The 20,960-nt window shown below is 38.1% G+C and overlaps 1 protein-coding gene across 1 annotated transcript in view; it reads left to right on the top strand.

Annotated features, from left to right (window-relative positions):
- The window catches only part of ZFAND3 (zinc finger AN1-type containing 3), a 403,887-nt gene that overhangs the window by 288,126 nt on the left and 94,801 nt on the right, over window positions 1-20,960 (top strand). Inside the window, exon 3 of the mRNA XM_049891242.1 lies at window positions 473-655. Coding sequence (XP_049747199.1) covers window positions 473-655 — 183 coding nt within the window. The remainder of the gene's footprint in view (window positions 1-472; window positions 656-20,960) is intronic.

Consider the following 20,960-nt stretch of genomic DNA (forward strand, 5'->3'; position numbering starts at 1 on the left):
GAATCCACCAGCTGATCCTTGGAAACTCTGTGGGATAGTTCTGCTCTGTCCTGTAGGGTCACTATGAGTCAGAATTGACTCGATGACAATGAAGTTTCTTATTGTAAATGATACTGTTTTCCTGATTTCCTTTTCAAAGTTCTCCTCATTGGTGTAGATGAATCAGTTATGGTGATCTTGTGTTCTGCTACTTTGCTGAATCCTTTTATTAGTTCCAGTAGCTTTCTTGTGAAGTCTTTGGGTGTTTTCTATGTATAGAATCATATCATCAGCAAATAGGGATAGTTTTGCTTCTTCTTGAAGTCTTACATGTTTTTGAGCAGTGGTTTACTTCCATCTTGTTTTTTATCAGCTAGATTTGTCTTTATTATTGCAGTTATTGCATTTAAGTTTTATACTAAGTTACATTGTTAATAACTAAGGAGATTGTGAACTCCTTAATTAAACTAGTTTTCTCACTCCTTTTCTTCAGATTTTCAAAAGAAACAACCAGACGATGATTCCACTCCAAGTACAAGTAACAGCCAGTCAGATTTGTTTTCTGAAGAGACCACCAGTGACAACAACAATACCTCGATAACCACGCCAACTCTTAGTCCCAGCCAGCAGCCGCTTCCGACAGAACTGAATGTAACTTCACCGAGTAAAGAGGAGTGTAAGTACTCAGCTACTGTGAGGTGGTTAGGAGAGCAGCCCAAAAATGACATCACAAGCTTCCTGATGATATGTGGTCCCAGAAAAAAGACAGCAGCTGTTTTCGTTCAGGATAAATGCTCATGTATAGGGTCAACAGTCGGAAAATTAGAGAATACTTTTTAGTCATTCCATGGAATTTAAGGTCTTCTAAAAGATAGATAGCCTTTTACATTAGCTGTCAAGGTACCTGAAGTTTGAACCAGTCTAGGGCAGTGACTGCACATCAGAATGCACTGGGGATTTTCAAAACAATTTTAATCCTCAGCACAATCCCTGAGTCTAATTTAATTGGTCTGGAGTGGGCCCAGGGATCTGTTCTTTTTAACGCTGCAGAGGATTCTAATGTAGCAAGAGTTGAGAACCACTGGTCTAGGAAACTTAAGCCTGATTTGGGAACCTTGGATTGAAATCTTAGCCCTGTCACTAACTGGTCCTGGAATGTGTCTAAGTATTTAAATGAGATAATAACACTACATACTTCACAGAACACAGGATATTTGAAGGGAGAAGAAGATGGTTTCTGTTACTCTTCTCTGAGTCCTCAGTGAAAGAATATGGTTGTAATCTCTGTGATATGGAAGTTCATTGTCCACTTAGTCTTTGTAATGCCAGAACTATCTCTGTTGAGGCACAACTGTAACTGACAGTATTTGCTGAAAATTATAGGGCTGTTATGACATAGCAGTTTTTGCCTTTTAATATTCAACAGATTGAAATTTAGTGTTTCAAGTTTAGTGAATATTTAGAAATCTTTGGTATGTGGTAGGTCAGAATGTTCTGTTTACTAACTTTAGAAAGGTTAGCTGACAACAAATACTTACCTAACCTGTCATAAAACCACTGTACTAGGTGATATTGAGACTATAATAGTAAAGGTAATAGTCCCTATCCTCAAGGAATTTACTGTTTAACAGGGAGAAATTAAATGTACTTGTTACAACACGTCAGTGGTTCTCAACCAGGGCTGATCTTGCTCTTCCTCCCCCACTCTGAATATTTGGCGATGTCTGGAGGCCCAAGATGCTGCTGGACATCCTGTGTAGCGCAGGACAGCTCCTCACAACAAGAAATTATCTCGTTTGACACATCAGTAATGCCAAGATTGAGAAACTGTAGTATATTGTTTTATGTGCCCATCTTAATGGACACCTGGGGACGCAGTGATTAAAGTGCTTGGCTGCCAACCGAAAGGTTGGTGGTTCAAACCCACTAGCTGCTACATGGGAGAAAGATGTGGTAGTCTGCTTCCATAAAGATTTATATCCTTGGAAACCCTGTGGTTTCCAAGTTCTGCTCTGTCCTACAGGGTCACTATAGGTCAAAATCAATTCCAGGGCAGTGGATTTAGTTTTATGAATTAAAGACTGGGATGGTTGAAAAAGGATGTTGGTGTTGAAGATGGACAAAGGTGATGAGAAGTCACTGTAAACAGAGTAGTATGAGCTGTGGAAGTAACCTGCCAGTATTAAAAATGGGAAGCCTCATACTGAAATAACATTGCAGAAAGGGAATTTTTAAAATATTACAACTTACTAAGTTCCAGGGGCAGGAATAGACGTCATTTAAGAGAGGGAAGAAGATGCAAGTGGTAGTGGTAATGTTAAGGCAGTGGGTTTTATTTTGTTTTTAAATATCTATTTGGGGCCATGTACTTCATTGAGGAACTTATGAAAGCTGATGGCCCCTTGTCTCAGAAGAATACACACCATCTATATACATGCAATTTTCCATAAAAAATTACTGAACACTCACCCCCCGGTCTAAGGGAAAGGTTGGAGCTGGTCAGAGTCTCACCTGATGGAAGGTGGATTGGATCACACATGCCAGCATTATTAGGCCACGGCTGAGCAGCCAAAATGCTCGTGATACAGATAACAATGGCTACCATTTGTTGGGCACTTTATGTGCAAGTCCTTCTTCTACATATTTTGCATATTTTCTCATTTATTCCTCATGATAATCCAGTGAGGTAGATGTTACCATAGTCTCATTCTATAGATGTGGAAACTTAGGCACAAAGACAGCAAGAAATTTTCCTGTGGTCACAAACTAGTAGATGCCAGAGCCACAAATGAAATTAAGGCATTAGTGAGTTTTAATCAGAGTTTGTGCTTTTAATCAATTAATTCACAATGTGAAATACAACTGTCACATGGAGAATAGAAATACTCATGTTGACAAAGATCAGCACATTCTCGCCCAGTAATTAAGGTACGTGGAAACCCAAGTCGTAACCAAAACTTACTTTATTAATTCTGTCATGAAAAATCATTTAACAGGACTGAAAACCTTTCATGGGGCACCAACTTATAATAAGCATTTTCTTGACAAATGGCAAAGCACAGATGCCGAATAGATGGAGTAGATAAGTGAATTTTGAACGGAATCAGGCTAATTGTGTGGTGCATGCATGTCACCCTAAGGACATGTAAGGAAGGTCTTGTATTCAGTGGAGGATTCCATCTTCTCACCCCTGCCCCCTCTCCTCTGCCTGGACTTAGACCTGTGCTGACCTCTGGAGCCTCTAGGATACAACTGTTGTACTTCCATAACTTTCCAGTCTAGGCCATTGTAGATTGCGTTTGTTTGTTTTGTGGGGTTAGAGAAATACCTTCAAGGTGATTAACAAAAAAAATGAAAACTAAACCTATTACATAGAGTCGATTCCAACTCATAGTGACCCTGTAGGACAGAGTAGAACTGCTCCATAGGGTTTCCAAGGAGTGCCTGGTGGATTCGAACTGCTGACCTTTTGGTTAGCAGCTGTACCTCTTAACCACTACGCTACCAGGGTTTCCAAGCAGATTAAGGAGGTCTAATAGGGTTGCTATGAGTCGGAACCGACTTGATGGCACTGGGTTTTTTTTTTTTTTTTAATTCTGCAAACTTCACACCCATTCTGTCTTCCTGGTGACACTGCTCTGAACCATATGTGTTCATCTTACAGTTGAACTGTCTCGCTCTCTCTCTCTTTTTTTTAAATTGTGCTTTAGGGAGCTGATTAGTTTCTCATTAAACAATACGCGTATTGTTCTGTGACATTGGTTGCCAACTCCATGACATGTCAACGCTTTCTCCTTCTCAACCTTGGGTTCCCCATTACCAGCTTTTTTGTTCCCTCCTGCTTTTTTGGCCTTGTCCCTGGGCTGGTGTGCCCATTTAGTCTCATTTTGTTTTATGGGCCTGTCTGATCTTTGGCTGAAGGGTGAACCTCAGGAGTGACTTCAGTACTTAGTTAAAAGTATCCAGGGGCAATACTCGGGGTTCTCCAGTCTCTGTCAGACTAGTAAGTCTGGTCTTTTTCTGTGAGTTAGAATTTTGCTCTACATTTTTCCCCAGCTCTGTTTGGGTCGATAAACTCTCTTGACCTAGCCTTGGAAGCGAGAAAGGATGTTGTCAGGTTTTAGTTAGAACACTGGGATCAGTTGCTGTTTTTAAATAAAATAGTCACCTTAAGTCAGTCTTATCAGAGTGGACTTACAAGATGGAAAATGCTCTCAACTTCATCTCTTTTATAAGTTAGCATTCCTTTTGTCCTCATGCCTCATGATCTGTTTGGGAGCTTTAGGATGTACACACCTACCTAGGTTGTGTGTGTATGTGTTTTGGACCCCCCCCCCCCCCCCAATCCTACTGGCATATTGGATGGAAATTGAGGTCTTAAAGGGGATTTGACTGGTCTATTTTCTTTCTAGACAGGAGAGGAAAAGAAACCTATACCTGCTACTAAAAAAATGGCAAGAAATGGGCTTGTTTTCAAATATTCTGAAATTCTAATCTAGCAGTTGAAGAGGGCCTGCCTCATACAGAACACTCTTCTAAGCTCTGTGGAGGCACATATTAAGAAATAAACAGCAACAGACACTTATATAAAACTGTGGTTTACAAGAGTCCTGGTGGCACAACCATTAAGTGCTCGGCTGCTAACAGAAAGGTTTGCGGTTTGAACCCACCAGTTGCTCTGCAGGCGAAAAGATTGTAAAGATTCTGTTACCCATTACTCTCCAGTTGATTCCAGCTCATAGTGATTGTAGCAGCTGAGTGCTTAGCCATTACACCACCAGGGCTTCTCTGTAGAGATGACAGCCCAAGAAACCTACGGGGCAGTTCTACTCTGTCCTGTAGGATCACTATGAATGGGAATCGATTCAATGGCACACAACAACATGCTTTATAACAGTAATTGGCAAACTATAGCCCTCAGGCCGAATCTACCCCATCACCTGTTTTTTGTACAGCCCACGAACTAAGAATGGATTTTATATTTTTTAATGGTTAAAAAAATAAAATATGAAAATCAAATTTAAGGGTCCCTAAATTTTTTAAATACAGTTTTATTGGAACACAGCCACATTCATTTGTTCTAAGTATTGTGTGGCTACTTTGTGCTACAACAGGAGAGTTGGGTACAGAGTTACAGAGACCCCTCTACAGAAAAGAGTTTGTCAACTCCTATTATGCAGAGCACTTTGACAAATGTTATGTCCCTGGATCATCCTGACAGTGTGCAAGATAGATAGCATAGATGTTCTCCCTCCTGTTCTGTAGCCGAGGGGCCCTGGTGGTGCAGAAGTTAGGGGATAAGGTGTTATGGCTGCCAACCAAAAGGTTGGCAGTTTTAATTCACCAGCTGCTCCTTGGAAACCCTATGGGGCAGTTCTACTCGGTCCTGTAGGGTCGCTATGAGTTGGAATTGACTCAAAGGCAGTGGGTTTTTTTGTTTTTTTTAATTCTATAGATGAAAAAAAGGAAGTTTGGATGGTGATGTGCCTCAAGTCACATAGCAGGACCAGAGCTCAGCTCTGGGCCTTTTTCATCTGTAATTCTCATATTTTTTCCTATTCATCTTTTCTGCATCTCCTCGAGAAATGCTTTTGTTTTAGCTAAAAAAAAAAAAAAAAGAAGAAGAAAAGAGCACCATATTAACGAGAATGTTAGTGAAGATTTTTAATGATTGAAGCTTCGTTTTCAAGTGCTGATTGGATTTTCCTTTTATATGACAGTGATTCTGGAAATAGAAATTGAGAACATCCTTTATTTGTGGTTAAATTAATTTGGTTGAATGAAAGATTTCCATTGTTTCCTTGGAAACGGATTCCTGGTGATAGATACCCTTACTCCCCCGGGGATTAAAAAAAAGAAAAAGTAGTAGCTCATCTTAACAAGTTCTTGCTAGACTGTCCTTGAATCTTTTAACAGCATTGGGCTTTACTGGTTATCTGTCTTCATCCTTGCCTGACAAGTTTATCTGCACCCTGGAAAATTAGCATGACTGTCACCGAATGGCTGAATGGCTGAACTGTTTGTTTGATTGTTTGCTTTTACCAATTAAATTTCTAATAATCCTAAATGAAACCAGTTTCCTCTTTTTAAGACTGTGCCTGCTTCAGAAGACCAGATATTGGGCAAAACAGGCTGGCTTCTTCTCTAGAGCATTTAGAAAATACTGCTGCCTATTAAAAAAATATTTTATGACTTCCTGCTGGGCTGGTTTCAAGTGAAATATGGTGGGGAGATTTATTTACAGTTCTCTCTGTGTGTCTTTCTCTTCCCTTTTCTCTAATGAAGCTCGAAGCATCAGGCCGTTTATCAGAGATAATTATACAACATATGGAGCTTTTCTGATATATAATAGTCTCAAAGTGGAAGATTCTTTTCCATAATGAAGAATGCCCAAACTTTAAATGTCTCTTTTGATTTTAATTTAAAGGTGTTTTTTTTCCCCAGTGAATTTACTTATCTTGAAGCTGGTTCTGTAAAGCATGCTGCTTTTATTAGGGCCATGTTCTAAAAAGATTGATAACTTTGCAGTACAGTATGATGATGTACTGTTATGTACTGTATTGAATTGAATGGATGTAATTCACCAGGAATCAATGTATGGGGACATTAAATTAATCCCTGTCAAATTGCAGAAGAACTTGAGCATCTCATCAGTGATTTTTTTAATACAAATTCTTTCTGTTCCGTAATGCTAGTTGGGTAGGAACTTGTTTGAGCACTTGTGGTGTCATCTGACCTTCAACTTCTGGTCAAAACAAGAGCCAAATTAAAGCAAAAGCATGATTTTTAAATTACTTTTCTTTTTTTAAATTTTTCATCCTATTTTTTAAGTATAACACGTAAAGCATGACTACATTCTGGTTTAAAAAGAAATAGAGGTTTACATCCAACAGAAGGTGAAACTACTTCAACACCACCCTCACCTCCACCTTCACCACACACTCTTTTTGGAGGTACCGGGTTGTTAATTGTTGTCAAGACCACATGTGTGTAGAGCAGAACTACCCTACAGGGTTGCAAGACTGTCTGACCTTTCAGAAGCAGATCGCCAGGCTTGTCTTCCCAGGTGCCTCTCTGGGTGGCTTTGAACTGCCAACCCTTCGGCTAGTAGTCGAAAGCTTGCCTGTTTATGCTACCCAAGGACTCCCGTGTGTATTCACTTTGGGATATATCTTCTTTTTCTATGACAGTATGTACATGTTATTTTGTCTACTTTTATATAAATGAGAACATACCATTTTATTTTTGTAACTTGCTTTTTAATTTAACATTTATTTTAGAGGTCTTTCCAGGGCGACATGTAGAGATCTGCCTGATTCTTTTTGAACTGTTGCATAGCTTTCCACAGTATGATTTATTTATTCATTTCCCTTGAGGCCGTGTCTAACATTTCACTATAATACTGTGCCAAGTGAACATTTTTGTATGTGACTAATGATGCACGTGCCATTTTTCCATGATAAATACCAAGAGAAATTAATAAGTCAGAGAATATATATATTTTAATTTTTTATGTACATGGTTAAATTACACTCTGAAATTACTATATACCACTTTATAATCCTACGAATGGTATTTGAGAGTGATTATTTACCACACTTTATCAACACTAGGTGTAGTTTTTTTTGTAGTTCTTTGTTTTATTTATTTTTTCGACAACTTGGGCAAAAGAATAGCTCACTTTTAACTTGCATTTTCTTGACATTGTCTGGTAGTGAGATTGAGCACTGTGTCCTACATTTATTAGCTATTTATAAGGCTCAGGTGATTTGCCTGTTCGTATACTTTGCTTATTTTTTTATTATCTGTCCTTTTCTTACTGATTTGTAGGTACTCTTCGTATATCCTGAATAATGCTGTGTTTTTACACGAATAACATGCACCTTCTTGTTTGCCAATGGCTCCCTCTCCCTGGGAGGTATTTTCTTAAGTGCTGCTATACCAATTTTTTTTACATGTTGCTATAAAAAAAAAAAAATTCATTTACAAAAATACCTGGGGCGGGGCGGGGGGAAGGGAGTGACTGGCAAACAGATGTAGAAGGCATGTGTTATTTGTGTAAAAATACAGCCTTACGTAGACTGAAAATATTTTCTTCTGGTATAGCACTTGGCTTTTAACTTTGATTTAGGTGCCTTGTATTCCATTAGAAATTTAAAATTTTATTAACATATATTGATGTTTTGGCTTCTAGGTTTGTGTCTTGCTTGGAAGCTTTCTCCACAGGATAATAAAAATATTTTTCTATGTATTTTCAATACTTTTATAGTTTACTTGTTTCTATAGCTCTTAAATCCGTCTGGAATTTATTTTGCATATCATATGAGGTATGAGGATCTACCTTTATTTTTTGCCAAGTGGATAACCACTAATTCCAAAACCATTCTTATTGTATAAATATGAATCTATTTCTAGGGTCTTGATTTTGTTTCATTGGCCTATTTATATATTCCTGAGACTGGAATATAGCTTTGTGATATGTATTGATATCTGATAAGGTTCTATAGGACAGAGTAGAACTGTCCCATAGGGTCTCCAAGGAACGGCTGGTGAATTCAACCTGTCAGCCTTTTGGTTAGCAGCTTTAGTAAGCTGTAGCTCTTAACCACTGTGCCACAAGGGCTCCAGTCTGATAGGGCTGTAGTTGTTGTTGGGTGCCATCAAGTCAGTTCCGACTCTTAGCCAACCCTATAGCGAACTGCCCCGTAGAGTTTCCAAGGAGCAGCTGGTGGATTTGAACTGCTGACCTTTTGATTAGCAGCCAAGATCTTAAGTACTACACCACTAGGGCTCCCTGATAGGGCTAATCACCCTTAATTTGACCTTTACTAAGTTGTTGGCTATTCTTATATATTTCCTCTTCTTGATGAATTCTATATTCAGCTTGTCAAGTTGTATTAAAAATTACAAAGTGGATTTTGATTGGGATTATATTGAATATATAGATTTATTTGAAAATAGTTCACATTTTTATTCACTTTCTTTAGTTTTCCCGTATAGGATTATAGTTTGTCTTCATTTATTCAAACTTTCTTATATATTCTTAGCAAAGATTTTTCTTAGTATAAGTGTTATACATTTCTTGCCGGAGTTTCTTCTTTGCAGCTTTGTTGTTCCTTTCCCTTATTCCTGACTCTAATGTGAGGCTACTTCTAGTATTTCACAAATTAAGTATTTGTAGATATCTTGTAAATATTCTTTATCACTTTAAGAATAAGAATCTTTATAGCTTGCTCATTTTTCTTAGTGAAAAATGAGTGTTGAATTTTATAAAATGTTTTTTCAGCATCTGTTACATGGTATTTCTCCTTTAACATGTAATCTCAGTTTAATAGACTTCCAGTGTTAAACCGTCTTTGCATTCCTTGAATAAATGTTTCTAGTTCTTTTAGTGTACTGCTGGATTCAAAATGTTATTTTATTTGAAAATTTACACCTTTTTAATAAGTGAGAGCTAATTTTGTATATGTATGTGTTCAAGTGTGGTAGGCGTGCCATTCCCGTCTAGTTTTGGTGTCAGTTATCTTAATCTCATGCTTTTCATCTTTTCCTGTGCTATGACACAGCTTTTTGTTTTACGCTCTGACATTATATAACATATATTCTGTGAAAGTTTGAAGGACTTATTCATAAAACTGACTAGACTGATATCTTTTTTCCAAGTAGACCTTGTGAAAACCTCTTTGGTATCTTATATGATGATTGGATCATTTATATTTTCCACCTTATTTTAAGTTTTGGTAATTAACACTTATTACAAAAACATGATTGTCATCTAGAGTTCTAAATGTAATAGAACAGAATTATTCATAGTGCTTTTATTTTTTTTTTAATTTCTATTAAAGGTGCCCTTAATATTACACCAAGTACAAAAAACTAAAACTTATTCTTTGTTGTTGTTATTGTTAGGTGCTGTTGCGTCGGTTCCAACTCATAGCGACCCTGTGCACAACAGAACGAAACACTGCCCGTTCCTGCGCCATCCTTACAATCGTTGTTATGCTTGAGCTCGTTGTTGCAGCCACTGTGTCAATCCACCTCATTGAGGGTCTTCCACTTTTCCGCTGACCCTGTACTCTGCCAAACATGGATGTCCTTCTCCAGGGACTAATCCCTCCTGACAACATGTCCAAAGTATGTAAAACGCAGTCTCACCATCCTTGCTTCTAAGGAGCTTTCTGGTTGTACTTCTTCCAAGACAGATTTGTTCGTTCTTTTGGCAGTCCATGGTATATTCAGTATTTGCCAACACCACAATTCAGAGACGTCAACTCTTCTTCCGTCTTCCTTATTCATTTTCCAGCTTTCACATGCATATGATGCGATTGAAAATACCGTCATTTGCACCTTAGTCTTCAAGGTGACACCTCTGCTCTTTAACACTTTAAAGAGGTCCTTTGCAGCAGATTTATCCAATGCAATGAGTCTTTTGATTTCTTGACTGCTGCTTCCATGGCTGTTGATTGTGGATCCAAGTAAAATGAAATCCTTAACAGCCTCAATCTTTTCTCCATTTATCATGATGTTGCTCATTGGTCCAGTTTGTTTTCTTTATGTTGAGGTGCAATCCATACTGAAGGCTGTGGTCTTTGACCTTCATTAGTAAGTGCTTCAAGTCCTCTTCACTTTCAGCAAGCAAGCTTGTGTCATCTGCATAATGCAGGTTGTTAATGAGTCTTCCTCCAATCCTGATGCCCCGTTCTTCTTTATGTAGTCCAGCTTCTCGGATTATTTGCTCAGCATACAGATTGAACAGGTATGGTGAAAGAATACAACCCTGACACACACCTTTCCTGACTTTAAACCAATCAGTATCCCCTTGTTCTATCCAAACAACTGCCTCTTGATCTATGTAAAGGTTCCTCATGAGCACAATTAAGTGTTCTGGAATTCCCATTCTTCACAATGTTATCCATACTTTGTTATGATCCACACAGTCGAATGCCTTTGCATAGTCAGTAAGACACAGGTAAACATCCTTCTGGTATTCTCTGCCATTTTTGAATGATCATTTTTTAATATCCAAAACTTAGCTACTCTAATCTTGTTTCTGTTTCCTAGTTTGTCTTTGTTTCTGATCGTCTAACTGTGAGTCAGAATCGACTTGATGGCAGCAGGTTTGGGTTTTTGGATTTAGTTAAAAACCCATTGCCATCAAGCTGATTTTGTCTTATAGCAACCCTATAGAACAGAATGGAACTACCCCATAAGGTTTCTAAGGTTGTAAATGTTTACACAAACTGACTGCCACGTCTTTATCCCACAGAGCGGCTGGTGGGTTCCAACTGCTGACTTTCTAATTAGTAACCGAGTAACCACTGTACCACCAAGGCTCCTTGGTTTTAGCTCACTGGAAAAATATTAAAGGCCTGAGAAGGTGTCAGGGCTACCATTGTATTTTCACAGGATTACAGCCATAATCACCAGACTGTTCTCATTGCATCTAATCTCTTCCCAGCCCATAAGACCTGGCAGATGAAACTCTCGTTGATATCATCTTAAACATCAGACTCCTAATTTTGTATCAGCTATTTTCCTCCATAATCTGGACACTCATTTTGCCTGACCTGCCTACCCTTCTCAGTACTGACACCCAACTCTAGTCCAAACTAGACCCTCACTTTCCCAGAAGACACTTAGCTTTTTTCGTGCTCTTCAAGACCAGCTAAAAAACATTTCAGCTACACTGACTGCTTCCCTCAAGGAATTCCTGTACTTATCTGTAACATTTAATCACATATTGTCTTGTATGGTTGTCTTTAATATAAGAGTGTCATCTCTCCTTTGTACTAGTTTAGACTGAGTTTAGAATTAGCAGAGGATTCATTTTATACTGCTTTCCTCTGCCCCAGAGTCACTCCAAAAAAAAAAAACTTGTTGCCATTGAGTCAATTCTGACTCATAGCGACCCTATAGGACAGAGTAGAACTGCCCCATAGGGTTCCAAGGAGTGCCTTTGAACTGCAGACCTTTTGGTTAGCAGCCAAGTTCTTAACCACTGCGCCACCAGGGCTCCCCGGAGTCCCTAAATGGTGCAGATGATTAACATGCTCTACTCTTAACTGTGAAACCCTGGTGGCATAGTGGCTATGCTGAACAGGTCCGCAGTCAGATCTCTCAGGCACTCCTTGGAAACCATATGGGGCAGTTCTGCTCTGTCCTATAGGGTCTCTATGAGTTGAAATCAACTTAATGGCAATGGGATGGGACTGTTAACTGTTGATGAGTCCCTGGAGAAGGACATCATACTTGGTAGAGGGTCATCAAAAAAGTAGAAGACCCTCAATGAGATGGATTGACACAGTGGCTGCAACAGTGGGCTCCGATATAACAGTGATCATGAGGATGGCGCAGGACTGGACAGTGTTTTGTTCTGTTTTACATAGGGTTGGTATGAGTCAAAACTGACTCGACGGCACCTAGCAACAACTGTTAACTGATAGGTTGGAGGTTCAAGTCTACCCAGGGGCACCTTGGAAGAAAGGCTTAGGTGATCTACTTCCAAAAAATTAGCCAACTTTGGAGCACAGTTCTACTCTGCCACATGTGGGGTCTCCATGAGTCAGAGTCTACTCAATGGCAACTGTTTTTTTTTTTTTTTTTTTCTCTGACCCAGAGCACCCAACATAGTGCTTGGTAAGGCCACCAAAAAAAAAAAAAAAAAACAACACCCATTGCCGTCGAGTTGATCTCGACTCACAGCGATCCTATAGAACAGAGCAGAACTGCCCCATATGGTTTCCAGGGAGTGCCTGGGAGATCTGACTGCTGAACTGTTCATCTTGGTAAGGCAGTACTTAGTAAATGCTTGCTGATTTAAATATTTAGACTAAGTTTTTTAACGTTCGTAAACTTGTGCTTCGACGGTTTTTTTTTAATTGACTGCACCTGCTTTGGAATGACTACTTAATATTCTTTCATTATTTTCTGTGACATATAGTAACTCCAAGATGAAGCAACTAAAATTAAAGGCAGTTTTTTCTTTTCTTTAAGCAGAATTTTGAAATTTGGTTGGCTTAATGTAGTGACAATTCATCTCTTTTGACAGTACATTTGAAATGGCGGAAGACTGCTGTTTTTTTTCTCCTTGCAAATAGCCACCTGCGTGTTGAAGTAACAGCTTTTGCTCATAGGTAGTTCTTTTATCACCTGGATTTCCCCCTAGGGCAAGAGAGAAGAGTAGCAAACTTTTAGCACTGATTTTCAAGGGGTCCTTTAAGAAGTCTGCAAATCTGAAAGGTTAGTTTTCCGTAAAGATTCCTTTGGGTACCTGTGAGACTCTGCAGTTATTGATGTTCAGGCTAGGTTTAGAAGCAGTCATCATCACTGCCTGCTTTTTGAAATACAGATTTTTTTTTTTCTTCTTATTAAATTAAATGCTGTGTACTTAGCTGTGAAGGTAAAGGTCACAGTAAACAACCACGCTTCACATAGCTTTAGCCGTTTGCAGTTGTCATACTGTTTTTGCATAGATAACAGGTACTGGCTGACACTACGTTGACTTTAAACTAAATCCCAACTTTATTATGACAGAAGTATTTGAAAAAATCATGTTATAATAGGGGTATCTATTTGGGTGTGTCAGAAGTAGTCATTTTAACTTTACATGAATATATTTTAAAGGTTTGTGAACTTCAGTCTGAAAATGCAGAGCTGCCGTAAACAAAAAAGTAACTAAATGTAACTTTGCATTTTGTATTCATGTGCTGTGTTACATCATAGACCATTTCACTTTTTGATCCATCAAAATATAATTCTTTAGATTTAATCAGTACAATAGAATGCTGCGTTGGTAAGGAATTTTTTAAATTCCAAAATACCAGTATAAATGTTTCACTATGTAATTCAAATTATGACATTTTCAACTTTGAGTTGCAAGGAGAGGTCCTATTAGTAAGACCTGCCAGTATTCACTTCTATAAAACAAGAAGGTTGGTCGAGAGTTCCATTTATTCAGTGTCACTCTGAATACATTGCCAGCTGTGGTACAGCTACAGGATAGGAGAGGCTCAGCAAAGAGGCAGGGAAGAAGGGCCCCTGTGTTCAAAATTACTTTCAAAAGGTCACAGGCTGTATCTATGGCCTAAGTAGATGTCTTTTTCCGTGTTCCCTAAAGCTTCTTATGAAGAACGTGCACAAATAACTTCCCTTTCTGAGGAAGGCATTGCACCTTTCTCAGGGTCAGACGCAAACTAGGATTTATGAGAATGCTCTTGGTACCTGAACTTTGCTGTGTCAAAAAGGAATGAATGAATAAATGAATTGAGTGAATGAATGCTCTTTCAGTGCTGAGTCATTTCTCCATTGATGTTGTTATAGAATCATGCTTGTGTTGATGGTAAAATGCAAATACAGAAATGTGTGTTGGGTCTTAGTTAAGCCTGTAAACAGAACTGAAGCCTAAATTGGAAAGGTGACAGCCCCTGATTTCATGTCCATCTTAAATATGCTTTGTCACAAGAGGGAAACAAAACAGTGTCTAAAAATAGAATTGACTTTATTAGCCAGATGATATTTGACCTCTCAAAAAAAGTACCAGTTTTCATCTTCAAGATATGGTGTGTCTTAGAATTTCACTGTTAATTGCTGTGGGGCTTTATCACATCTTGGAGTATTGGTGGTGGGTGTTTTTCAGCATTTAATATATGGGAAACTCTACCTTGGCCATGACAGTTCTAGGTGAGAGTCCATGTCCGAAAAACTGAAATCGAACACGTTTAGCTGCTTGCCCAGAATTCTTTGAATTCCATGAAGCATGTTTTTATAATCTTCCTACATGGTAGCAGAAATAGAATGTACTGGTTTGAAATTATGACAGTAGAGTTTATCCCACTATCCTCTGCTTTTATTTACTTGAATATTCACATTTTGTTGAGAGTGGGCAAACTTTTCACCATTATTTATACTAGCGTATCAGTTGGGTCTCTTTGAAATTTAGAGTAAGCCATTCAGGCTGTGAGGAAATTGGAAATTATATTAACCTTTAGGTTCACTTCTCTATTCTATAATAGTAGTTCTCAAAAATGTAAGCCCTAATTAAGGTCCCTGAGACCACAATAAATGAAAGGTAGAAACAACCAAAATGTCCAATAATAAATAGATGAATGGATAAGTAAAATGTGATATAAGATTACAGTGGAATATTATTCAACCATAAAAAGGAATGAAGTTCTGATACATATTATAACATGAATGGACCTCAGAAAATTTATACTAAGTGAAATACACCACAAAAACATAAATGTTATATGAGCCCAGTTATATGAAATGTCTAGAATAAGCAAATACATAGAGACAGAAAGTAGATTAATAATTACCAGGGCCTAAGGGGAAGAGGAAATGGAGAATTATTGCTTAATGGATACATAGTTTCTGTTTGGGGTGATGAGAAAGTTTTGGAAATAGGTAGTGTTGGTGGTTACACAACATTGTGAATATAATTAACAACACTGAACCATATACTTAAAAATGGTTAAAATGGCAAATTTTATGTTTTAAGTATTTTAACACAATAAAATTTTTTTAACGTCAACAACAAATGTGTTATTTCACCAATGCCTAATAAAAATTTTATTTTTCTTAAAAAAAAAAAAAAAAAAAAAAAAGTCTGACAGTACTGGGCAAATGGAAACCATTCCTGAGTTAATTTTGCTCTTAGTATTGTTTGCTAGAGAAGATGGTGTGGGAGAATTTTAAATTCCTGTTGACCAACTAGCACTCGCATGCACACACATGTACACACCATAATTTTTGTAGAGCTACTCAGTACTGTATTTAGGGGAGTGGAGAAGACGGATTAGAGAAGCATTTAATGAGTAAAATAGCTAGCTATCAATAGCAAGTTTGGCCCACCTTGAAAGCCCTCTTCTCATGAATCCCTAATTCCGCAGAAATGGTATGAGAGATCTTGCAATGAGTTAGGATTAGAATTTCTAACTGGAAGAGTAACGCTTAGATTTTGTAACAAGCTTTGGAAATGGTTTCCTTTGGAAGTTTCATTTGAAGAAATGAGAGAGGGCTGTTACCTGTGCTGAAGATTTCCTGTAAACTTAGATTACTGCTCATTGTATCTTTATGTATTGTTGTTTTTAATCGATAATGCTTTTCAAACTCAATTATGTAGACAGATGAGGTGTGTCCTTTCTGATTAAAACAATTCATGTATTGCAGGTATAGGGGGAGATTGCAGGACAGGGTTTTCTTTTGTTAAGAAATGACTTATTTTCTTGTGCATTCTCACCTGTTCCTGATACTCATTTATTACTATTAATTTTCTGTTTATTTTAAATCTCCACGTGTATGTTGAAGGCTTTTAAAGAAGGAAAATTTTACTGCTGAGGAAGTATAGGTTCTCTGAATATTTTTTTAAAAATAAGTTTTCATAACATGCCACATCAGGAGATGGTGTAGAGTTTATTTCATATATCCATTGCATAGATATTTTTTTTCCCTTAATTTAAGAAGTCCCATCAAGAAACTCTTGATAAGAGTAGAGGGGGTTCGAAGCTGGCAAAATGGACACGAAAACAGAGAGTGGAGGGAGGGAGGGGGCTGTGTCATTACGGGGAGAGTAGTTGCGAGTGTGTAGCAAGGTGTATATAAGTTTTTGTGTGACAGACTGACTTGATCTGTAAACTTTCACCTAAATCACAGTAAAAATTATGTATTTAAAAAAAAAAACAACTCTTGATGGGGCATTCTGAATCCCTAGAGAAGGGGCATAACTCTGGCTCTTGAATCTGCTAACTGAAACCACCTTTAGAACTGTGAGCATGGAAAGTGAGATGCTGCAAAGGTAAACAATGTACAGATTATCATAGAGTGGAATTGACAAGCTGGTTAAAAAGGATGATGCATTTCTAATTAGCCCACAGTGCCTTTAGGTGGAAATTAATTAGATACTGTTATGTAAATGTCATGTTAATTAAGCAAGAATATTGAAGTGTTATAAATCTGCAAAAGGAATGGCTATTTTTTTGTGTGTTAATGTTTTACAGTTACCATGAAAGGGCTGAGTGCAGAATATTTGTTTGATTATTAAGCTTCTGGCAGTTTTTAGCTGACTGACTCCCTGACAATCCATTTTCCCTAACTGATGTTGTAACATGATGTATCTGCAGCCAGTAAGGCTATTTACTGGAACCAGGAGCCAAAAATAGCCGGTCATCACAGTTGTTTTAACAGAAGCCTTCTGAGTAAATTGTTGATCTCTATTTTCAGAGTTAAGGAGAAATACTGTTTTTCTGTGTTTACCCAGCCTTAGGTTTTGAATGCCAAAGATAATTGCTAGCATAAATGCAGTTATTCTCCAAACCAGTGTTCTTTACTCCCTCCCTGAGTCATAGTCTTTAGCCAGCCTGGTAGGTAGGGTGGGATTCACATAGGTAGCTGGGAGTTTTTGATGTGCTCAGTAACCGTATGCCAGTATCACTTGCCATTGAGTCTGTTCTGACTTATGGTGACTCCATGTGTCTCACAGTAGGACTGCTTCATAGAGTTTTCAATGCCTGATTTTTCAGAAGTAAATTCCCAGGCCTTTTTCAACCTTTTGATTAGCAGTTGAACATGTTAACCATTTGTACCACCTAGGAACTTCAGTATTACCACCCCCCGCCCCCCAAAAAAACAAACAAAAAAACCCCAACAACAGACCTGTTGCGGTCAAGTCAGTTCTGACTCATAGGTACTCTATAGGACAGAGTAGAACTGCCCTGTAGGGTTTCCAAGGAGTGGCTGGTGGATTCAAACTGCCAGCCTTTTGGTTAGCAGCCAAGCTCTTAACCACTGTGCCACCAGGGCTCTTCAGTATACGCTGCTAAAAAGAAAATATAAGAATTTTGCTACTTTGGCTTAAAATGTGAGTGTTGATAGTTAATGGAATACCTTTAGTTAGTCCTTCTGATTTGCAGGTTTGTATGTTAGTATGGAAAACCCTGGTGGTATACTGGTTTAAGAGCTACGGCTGCTATCCAAAAGGTCGGCAGTTCAAATTCACGAAGCACTCCTTGGAAACTCTATGGGGCAGTTCTACTTCATCCTATAGGGTCGCTATGAGTTGGAATCGACTCGACGGCAGTGGGTTTGGTTTTGGTTTATATTAGTATGCAGGTTTGTCTCCTATCTTCAACTTTGCAGGGCTGAAATGAGTACTGTTTTTCCCTGGAAAATCCACTTTCCTACTGCAAAGCTATAAAGATTTCTACTTGTTGGGAATACAGTTGAAGAATTTCATTTCATGGCTCTCATGTGGAATTGCAAATGCGATCCGTGGTGCTGCATTATGTATGACACCTTTAATACAAGAATAGAAACATTCCTAAAAGAAAAGGTAGGGTATTCAGACTTCATCTCACCACAAAGCCTGAGCTCCCACAAGCCTTAGTTGTTTACAAATTCCAAACTCTAAATTGTTGAAACGTGACATTGTTTCAGGAAAAAGTCCTCTGAATGTAATATCTCATGCAAGATGAATGTCCATTATTCAGTATCTCCAGATAATGAAGAAAAGTGGAAAAAAAAAAAAAAATCCAGCTATTTAATTTGCTTTAGCAAAAAAAAAGAGGGGTGGGGCAAGGCAAACAGAAAGCACTCAAAATGATTGGCTAAAAATTAGTTCAGGTTTGGTAATTTTGATATCATCTGGTTCAGAATTCCCAGAGGGCCTGTCATATTGAGCAAGGAACTTTAAATATGATTTAAAAAAAAAAATTAAAAAACCCAAAACTGTTGTTTCAAACTCAGTTGCTACTAATGTAGACTGAAGTGTAATGGTTTGAGTTGTTCAGTGCTTAGAAACATTTGTTTCCCCAAAATTGATCCCACCAGACGCACACATGTGCTCCTGTTCGCGTGTACACACACACACACACACACACGCACATACGCTCTCTCTCTCACTGCATTGACCTGTAGAGCCTGTAGTTATGAAGAGAGTCCCTCACCTCACTTTTCAGTTATTAACTCTTGGCCTTATTTACTCTCCTGCTTGGAAACAAGAGGAAGAAAGTCCAAATATAGGAGCAGAGTTTTCAATGATTTCTGGGGGTCATGTGCCATAACCCCTCTCTTAGTTCCCACCATGGCATTAAAAAGCCCAGAAAAGCCAGCTCTGTTCCTTTGAATGGAACAAATTTTCTGACTTTGAATGCTTACCATCAGCTCTCAAAATTACTTTGTTTGCTATAACTACATGAGATCCATTTTTTATTTTTATTGTTGTGGACAAGAACCTGAAAAGGTTTCCCTTTAGTGTCCCTTAATTTCCTGCATTCATTTTAGCAGAGTTGATTTGGAATTGATTATGTAAAGGTAGATACCATAATATTCTGTGACTACTACTTTTTTTTCCAGAGTATAGGAATTTTGGGTGATGGCACATTAAGTGTAGAATATATTTGCTGTGCTCCCATGCTTCTGTTCTGGGTTTTGAAGTGTTTCATAGGTTGTAGTTTGCCAGACCAAACTTAATACCAAGCTCTCTGTTTATAATATTGCCCAATTATCAAAGCTGGAATGTATTATTACTGCCAGTTACTCTTGCTGTCACATTTGTCTTGGCTCAACTGTGGTTCCATTTGTACATTACTATAATGTAGTGAATACATTGGATTGGGTTGTTAGTTTAACAAGCTCTCTGGAGGACACTTTCATGATGATTCATGTTTTGATATGCTAGGTAGCCTTAAAGTTATTTGCGTATTTGCCAAAACCTACAGAAATTCATTCACTAGGAATTGAAAAAAGAATAAACTCTCAAACTACAGATGAAATAAAGATACTCTCATTTAATAGTCATATAGGACATTGGCAAACCTGGGAGTTTTAATTCAAGTCTCAGCCAAATTTCTTTAGGAGTTTTTATTTGACAGTTTCTCCCTTTTCTTAAAATTTTGCTGGATGAGTTATTTTATGTCCTTTAAAAAAATATTTGGGTAGTTAAGCCATTAGTGACTCTTATACTCTATGCAGTTAACTATGTTGTGGGAACCAAGTGATCCTGGCCAGATACTGAGCTGGAGTTAAAGAAATTAAAGCTGGGGGTTATCAGAGATTGAAACTAACTAGTCTGTTAGTACATGGTGCTCAGCTGGTTTAAAAATGTACACTAATCTCTTATGCCCCATGCCATCCTATTGCATCAGAATTTCCAGTGATGGGCCTGGAAATCTGTATTTTAACAATGCTCTCCTGAACTTTCTGGGTGCTGGAAATGCTCTAATATTTTGATCTGATGGTGGTTACAAGTGTGTATATATGTTAAAACCCCTTCAGTGTACATTTCAGATGTGTGCACTTTGTTCTGGTACTTCATTCTATTTATGCCACACCTCAGTTTTAAAAAATATACGTTACTTAAATCAAGCAGCTTTAAGTAGCCACTTAATGAGCCAAAAGGTCGGCATCTTGAATCCACCAGCTGCTTCTTGGAAACCTTATGGGGCAGTTCTCCTCTGTCCTGTAAGGTCTGTGTGAGTCTGAATCAACTCGACCGCAGTGGGTTTTGAGGATTGTTGCTGTTACGGCTTTGGTATGGAAAGTGTGGGCTAATGGTGAGCATCATTAAGTACCCACTGTCCATGTAGACATGACCCAAGAGTAGATGACAGTGCGAGTCTTGACCCCTGGGAGCATAAAATCTGGTGGAAGAGAAGGTGATAATGATGCATAGTATAAAACTTTGTAGTTTATGAAGCCTTTTTGTATAGTTGATCTCTTCAGCTCAGTGGCTTATGGGCATTTTTATTAGCTCCATTTTTTTGTTAAAGAAACTGAAAATCATTTATCCAGAATTATTCAGCAAATAGGGAGCATAACAGGACTTAAACTGAGTGTTCTATAAACCCCATATTTTCCAAGAAAGAAGGATGCTTACAATTTTTTAAGTGCCTGTCTGTCTAATCTATCTATTTATCTATCCTGTCTGCCTGTCTGTCTGTCCATCTATCTATCATCTAATCAATCTATCTAATCTACCAATCAAT

The sequence above is a fragment of the Elephas maximus genome, chromosome 1 (genome assembly GCF_024166365.1).
Source record: "Elephas maximus indicus isolate mEleMax1 chromosome 1, mEleMax1 primary haplotype, whole genome shotgun sequence".
NCBI lineage: Eukaryota > Metazoa > Chordata > Mammalia > Proboscidea > Elephantidae > Elephas > Elephas maximus.